General features: G+C 33.3%; 2 protein-coding genes across 2 annotated transcripts in view; one reads left to right on the top strand and one right to left on the bottom strand.

The window, feature by feature from the left end:
* LOC110036063 (pentatricopeptide repeat-containing protein At5g48910-like) overlaps window positions 1-425 on the bottom strand; it is a 1,778-nt gene extending 1,353 nt beyond the window's left edge. Inside the window, exon 1 of the mRNA XM_020740410.1 lies at window positions 3-425. Within this exon, the coding sequence (XP_020596069.1) occupies window positions 3-425 (423 nt within the window). The remainder of the gene's footprint in view (window positions 1-2) is intronic.
* Window positions 426-1,374: 949 nt separating this feature from the next.
* On the top strand, window positions 1,375-6,981 carry LOC110036064. The gene is made up of 2 exons (XM_020740411.1): window positions 1,375-1,740; window positions 6,695-6,981. The coding sequence occupies exons 1-2, from the start codon at window positions 1,417-1,419 to the stop codon at window positions 6,869-6,871; spliced, it is 501 nt and encodes a 166-aa protein (XP_020596070.1). The 5' UTR covers window positions 1,375-1,416; the 3' UTR covers window positions 6,872-6,981.
* Window positions 6,982-7,583: the final 602 nt, after the last annotated feature.

Genomic DNA, 7,583 nt, shown 5'->3' on the forward strand with positions numbered 1-7,583 from the left:
GCGGCGGTGGGGAGCCCAGCGGTGAAGAGGGAACGGAGGAGAATGTTGGCGGCGAAGGCGTCTGGTTGGGGAAGGACGAAGAAGAGAGTGACGGCGAGGGGAAGGGAGGAGGGAAGTGAGGAGAGGGCGAGAAGGGTACGGCCGGCGGCGAAGGGGTTGAATAAGAGGCCGGAGACGACAAGCTGGGCGAGGATTTGGGTGAGAGCGGATGAGTTGTGCTGGAAGCGGTAGAAGTTGAGAGCGCGTAGAAGTGGGTGGCGAAGATTTACGGTCTGGGAAGATGGATGAGGAGAAAAATTGTTGTTTGCAAGCGTCGCAGGTGGGTGCAGTGCCGCCGGAGATGACTGGAGGCGAGAGAAGGGGGTTACTGTGTGGTTTTGGTGGCTAGAGGTTGCGTTCGAGATGAGGGGGACTGTGGTGGTCATTTGGTTGGGTTTGAGCGGCGCGGCGGCTTCCTCATTTTCAAGGGGACATCTGAACGCTTCCCGCTCGATAGAACATCATCCCAAGTTAGGCTTGGATTGACTAGCAGTGAACGTCAAATGTCGAACCTCCTGCAAATGAAGTCTTAAAATACTGTGTTTGCTTGAAGAATGCAAATAAAAACATGAAATTTCATATTTATGGTAAGGTATTTATTGATTTCTATTGTTACATGTTAGTAATATGTTAGTGACTGAACGAACAATCAGCTTGGTTCAATACATATTAGGAATTTCTATAAAGATTGCTGATGACTATAACAGAGAATGAGATAGAGCATGCACGTTCTGAGAAAAATAAACTAAATTGTTGGATTTGAATCTATCCTTGGATCACGCTTGAAGGGATTAGAGCGTTGGGAAATAATCTTGTGTGTTTATATAAATTTTGTGGGCATATATATACATACCACCCAATTTTTATGTATTTACATATCTAGCACCTAAACTTTACTTTCTTACATTTATAACATCCAAATCTTTGATAAATATTATTACTTTAACTTTTTAAAAGTGAAATACATGCATAGGAAAGCTGACGTGTATAAAAATTGAACTTTGGGTGTTAGATATGTAAATTCATAGGAATTGAGTGGTATATATCCAAATTGAACTTTGAGTGATATATATATATAGGGGAATTAACATACATAGCACCCAATTTTTATGCATTTATTTATCTCACACCTAAATTTTAATTTTAATATGATAAACCTCTTTTCCTATGTATAAAAAGATAGGAATAGTATAATCCAGTTTTTCATATATAGATTAGGTTGCTTAACATGTGAAAATCAAAATTTAAGCGAGAGATAAGTAAATGTATAAGAATTGTGTGTAAATTTCCGTTTTTTTTTTATCGTCAATCGCTATAAAAACAATCCTGGCCGCCCAAATTCGCAAAACAAACACTGGCACCATCGGGAATTCTGCTATGGGATTTGTTTCCGGCGCCGTGGACTCCATCATCCTGCTTTTCTCCGCGGTGCTGCTTCTGGCGGTGCCGCTGATCGACGCTCAAAGCTGCTTTCCTGCTTGGTTCTTCCATCCGGCGTTGCTCGATCTCAGGCGCTGGTACATCGACGAGTTCGGTGACTACTTGTTGAAAGAGAAGCCTCACTTCTTGATCGGCCTAACTTGGATTGAGATCGTCTTCATCTGGCCTCTCTCAATCGCCAATGTATATGGGATCCTTGCCCGCCGGCCCTGGGTCGCCACAACCTCACTCATGGTGGGAGTCTCTATCGCCACTTCTATGGTATGTGGCTGATTTTGTTTTTGATAGAAAGTCTTAATCTTGGTGGTGATTGAGTGTGCGAGAGGAGTGGTGGGGAAGTGAATTGCACCGGAAAGGGTAGAGGAATAGAAGGTGAAGATTTAGGGGTTTTCTTACTGGTTTGTTGTTGATGGTTGCTCCGTTGGGAAGATCTTATTTTGTTTGAGCGATTCTGTTGTAGGTTCTGTTTGGCTGCCGGTAGGATTTTGTAAAATAGGATTTAGTTTCTCCTCTGAGAGTTGAAATAACTAAACACATCAACAAAAAAACCTTCTTTTAGATCCAACAGCATTGTTGCATGATGAATGCATAGCAGATTTGAAAGAAGGTTTGCTGTTGATTTATAAAATTTACTCAAAGAGGAAATATGTTAAAAGGTACCAAATGCATGTCATGATATTTTGCTTCTAATTGTAAATATGTAATCTTCATTGCCTTAAGCCGTGAACTTATTGAAGGAAAAGTAGAGAAAATCTTATAACTATAAAGAGAGAGTGGATTTTGGAGCTCATAGAGCAAACTTTATCCATCGGGCCAATTGAAAAAGTAGTTTGGATCAAGGTAGACTATTGTTATCTTACTTTAGATTTGAATATCATCATCCTTTTTTTTTTAAATTTCAGTTTTTTGTTTGGTTGGATTTTAAAGGAAGTTAAATCTATGAAAACTTATAGGCTTTTGATCACGTAAATTTTTATGTAGTAGAATCGACTGTACTGATCATATTGACATATAAAATTAAATTTTTACCATATATTTGGTCTAATTTTAATGGGTATATTGAACTCAATTAAATTTTTTGTAGAACCAAAAAAATTTTTAAGTATTATTCCGGATATTGCATATGAATGATTTTGTGAATTATGATGGTCAAATTGTGTATATCAATTTTTCTTGCAACTTCTATTTGTTGTACTTTTAACTTTTGCAAATTATTGAACATGTTTGATGATATTCATCTGGGCTGAAATTGTTAATATCTCATTGGCTATGCATCAAAACTATATGTTCATGAAGTTAAAGAGGGGGGGGGGGGGGGGGGGGCGGTATTTAACTGGAGTGATAAAGGTCTATGCACTTATATAATTATTCATCTATATATTTTATATATTTGAAGATAAGTGAAGTGAAGATATAATAAATAAAGTATAAATATGAACACGTTGAGATATAAAACACATGTATAAGGGTCGAAGGAGAAAACTTATTAAATGTGCTAGATAAAGCAATGAATTATTATTTCATATTATCTTATTGTATTTTTTACATCATATTAAGATGACTATTTTTATTATTACTTGATATATACTTTTGTCTGACATTAGCTCTAATACTAAGTTTGTACTCGATAGATATAAGATGTAATATATTGAGATGTTTTTTTAGTTCACTTAAAGTTAATTTTACTATTATATGATGTATTTTGGCAAATATATTTATTTTTTACTTATGTGTATTAAAAAATTATAGTGAATTTTGAGTGGTCTATTGAGTTGTGGTTGTTTGCTTTTGTTTTATCCACGTGTTATTTTAGAAAGAAGGCAAGTCTTAAGTTGAGTAGAGGTTATTGATTACTATTGAGAAATTGACCTTAGGTATTTTGTTAGATCTACTAGTTTGACAGCCATTGTAATTTACATGTTTTATTGATATAAGAATTATACCATGATTGCTGTGTTTATTCTTGCGATTGTATTATTTATAATGTAATTTGAGTAGATTTTGGCTAATGTTTTATGATATTTGATGATATTAGTTGCTCTAATATTTTTGTGAAAATTGAAAAAAAATAAATTTTCTTTCAAATAGAAATTGAATAGTTAAATAACTGCTACGACCTTGTGACATTGTTAATCGCCTTGTTATAGCGATTTTCCTCAGGCTGGGATATGACACCCAATATATCTCCACAAGCTAATTTTGTTATCTATGATCTCTAAATGCAAGGAATGACATCTCTACATTTATGATGTTTGAAATGGAAATTCTTTATGATTTGATTGAACATGTGCTTCAATGTAATCGCGTAACGATGCTTTCTTCACATGGCTAAAAAATTCAAATAGTGACTACTTTAATTGCAATGTTGTGAAATTTAATCATGCTTAGAATATTTCATATTGAATGTAATGCAACACAATTTTATCAAAGTATCTTTGTGTAATGTGATTCCGTATTCCAATATGTTTAGGTTATTTTAAATATTGCATGCTCTTTCAGATACTGCTAATTATCTAAGAGGAATACTATTGTAACTAGTTCGCCAAATAATTGAAGAGTTTGAAGAAGAATATAAATTAATCAATCATATTTTCTCTTTTATAATTGGGAATGGAATTTTTTTTGGGAGGGAAGTACACATTTCAAAACCTATGCTCAGTAGATCATATATTGGTTAATAGTATGTTAAAGATGTATTTTCTTTATCATTATATTTTTATAATTTAATTTATGAGTTTTTTTTTTTTTATATAATTAAGTAAACAGTTGGAATATTTCTTTTGTGTGCTAGAGGAATTATGCATCCGTATGAGAACATCTCCAACTTAGCTTTATATTTTGCTTCATCATATCAACAATTGGCATGATTATTAGTGTACAATTTGTCATATTTTGCTAGAATTATTCGTGTGATGTGCGTATCCGATTGTAGATTTGCATTAGCAAATCTTAGATCCTAAGACAACCCGCATCACTTTGCCTTATGACATGTTATTTATTTCCTTCATAATTTATGAGCTTTTTTTGAAATAATTAAATATTTTGACATGGATGCCTTGTGTATTAGAGGACTTATGCATTTATTGTGGTGCAATGATTATTATTGCAGAATATCATCCATTTTTCTAGAATTATCTACATGATTTTATGCATCTAATTTTTGGTTTACATGAACAAATCCTAAGACATCCTGCTCACGTAGTATAATGACATACTGTTTTTATCATAAAACATTATACACCAACCATTGACATGCAGGCCTGTTTTTTCCCTCATTATTGTCTTTCGTAATTTAAACTATCAGCCTTTTTTTTTTTTTGTGGGGGCAACTACGCACAGACCCCCCCAAAACTTCCTATTTACAAATCAAGCACCCTCTTTCATCCATTTTTCAAATTCTCACTCAAATATTAAAATTAATGGTAAAACCCCAATCCATATCTTTCATTTTTATCAAATTCTCAATATCGTGTAACGATGCTTTCTTCACATGGCTAAAAAATTCAAATAGTGACTACTTTAATTGCAATGTTGTGAAATTTAATCATGCTTAGAATATTTCATATTGAATGTAATGCAACACAATTTTATCAAAGTATCTTTGTGTAATGTGATTCCGTATTCCAATATGTTTAGGTTATTTTAAATATTGCATGCTCTTTCAGATACAGCTAATTATCTAAGAGGAATACTATTGTAACTAGTTCGCCAAATAATTGAAGAGTTTGAAGAAGAAGATAAATTAATCAATCATATTTTCTCTTTTATAATTGGGAATGGAATTTTTTTTGGGAGGGAAGTACACATTTCAAAACCTATGCTCAGTAGATCATATATTGGTTAATAGTATGTTAAAGATGTATTTTCTTTATCATTATATTTTCATAATTTAATTTATGAGTTTTTTTTTTTATATAATTAAGTAAACAGTTGGAATATTTCTTTTGTGTGCTAGAGGAATTATGCATCCGTATGAGAACATCTCCAACTTAGCTTTATATTTTGCTTCATCATATCAACAATTGGCATGATTATTAGTGTACAATTTGTCATATTTTGCTAGAATTATTCGTGTGATGTGCGTATCCGATTGTAGATTTGCATTAGCAAATCTTAGATCCTAAGACAACCCGCATCACTTTGCCTTATGACATGTTATTTATTTCCTTCATAATTTATGAGCTTTTTTTGAAATAATTAAATATTTTGACATGGATGCCTTGTGTATTAGAGGACTTATGCATTTATTGTGGTGCAATGATTATTATTGCAGAATATCATCCATTTTTCTAGAATTATCTACATGATTTTATGCATCTAATTTTTGGTTTACATGAACAAATCCTAAGACATCCTGCTCACGTAGTATAATGACATACTGTTTTTATCATAAAACATTATACACCAACCATTGACATGCAGGCCTGTTTTTTCCCTCATTATTGTCTTTCGTAATTTAAACTATCAGCCTTTTTTTTTGTGGGGCAACTACGCACAGACCCCCCCAAAACTTTCTATTTACAAATCAAGCACCCTCTTTCATCCATTTTTCAAATTCTCACTCAAATATCAAAATTAATGGTAAAACCCCAATCCATATCTTTCATTTTTATCAAATTCTCAATAGTTTAATCGTGGCACGTGAGAATACATTGGTTTGGTAGTTCAAACAAATCACCTGGGTTGTTAATTTGTAAATATCAATGTTTTGGGTGGTTTGTATGTAATTTTCCCTTTTTTTTTTCTTTTGAAGCACTTGAGGAGCTTTTTGGAATGTTTATTCTGTGTAGTAGGAAAAAATTATTACATCCGGATTCCGGACGCAAAATTTATTTTTTTGACAACCATTGTAGTGGGCTCCACTCCACCCCTCTATAAAACTCACCCAACCATTGCATTACAGTGGGGCCCACTTGCCACGTGGTTCCGAATGCAAATTTGAGTCTGATCTCCTGATGCAATAATCGCTCGTGTGGTAGAGGAGTTATGCAACAACACAACGCACTTCTAAGCTAGTTCTCTCTTTTGCTTCAATCATATAACTTCTGGGATGATTTTTTTTTATATAGAATTTAGCACATTTCGCAAGAATTATCCGTTCATCATGAAGTCAATAGTAGTCGGTCTATTATAATCACCCCAAATATAGTAGACTCTAATAATCTGGATCTCATATTATAAATTTGTTACCATTATGGTGTTCTTATATCTTCAGGCTGCAGTGATGGCAGAGCTGCTGGGTTCTGATAAATCGCCAGACAAGCTGTTGCAGATGTACTGCCCATTTGTAGCTTTCTCAGTTCTGGCAATCCTCAAGGGACTCTTCCCCGGACCTCTCCCCAAAGTTACTAAGGCATCTCATGCACCCTCTGCTAGGAAGAAGAGAGCTTAGCCACTTTGATTATTGCTTGTATTCTTGAACTTAATTGAGTCTTTGGTTTGTTAAATTTGACTTTGTTTAGAGCCTTGTTCAATCATAATTGCTACTACTTTAATCTGTCATGTTGCTTCTAGCATCTAATTTATAACTCTTTTCTTTATCCACATACAATGCCGCCCAAATCTTCTACATACACACAGCATAATTTTTATATATTTACATATCTAACATCTAAAATTTCACTTTTACATGCATATATAACATTCAAATTCTTAACATCACAAAATATCATTATATGTATTGATTTATGACATCAAAATGTTATGAGTATAAATCTTAGATTTTTGATGTTAAATATGTAAATACATGAGAGCTGTATGGTATGTACGTAAAAAATTTCGCAAAAAATTATTTGATTTAACCGCACAAGCTGGGATTGAGGAATTTGTCATGCCAAATAATAAGACTATTCTATTAATGCAAGTCAATTTTATAATTTAAGTAAAATGCGGCCTGCATTTTTTGTCATTTAACGAGTGTTTTTTTTTTTCATTTTATTTTATAGTAAGAGTGTAATAAAATATTTATTAACTTGTATTTTTTTGCCACGTGTCGTTAACATTTATTATGTTGGCTTCAATATAGTTCCACAATCGATTGTTGTTTACTTGCTGTACTGAATCCTGATTCAACAGTGATTTTGGTTATATATATATATATATAT

This window comes from Phalaenopsis equestris, unplaced genomic scaffold, assembly GCF_001263595.1.
Source record: "Phalaenopsis equestris unplaced genomic scaffold, ASM126359v1 Scaffold202091, whole genome shotgun sequence".
Classification (NCBI taxonomy): Eukaryota; Viridiplantae; Streptophyta; class Magnoliopsida; order Asparagales; family Orchidaceae; genus Phalaenopsis; species Phalaenopsis equestris.

What these genes read in the sequence shown, in the direction of transcription:
- LOC110036064 (XM_020740411.1), top strand. Translation starts at nt 1,417, where the DNA reads ATGGGATTTGTTTCCGGCGCCGTGGACTCCATCATCCTGCTTTTCTCC. An exon ending in TCTCTATCGCCACTTCTATG is followed by an intron (nt 1,741 to 6,694) that starts GTATGTGGCTGA and finishes TTATATCTTCAG; the next exon opens with GCTGCAGTGATGGCAGAGCT.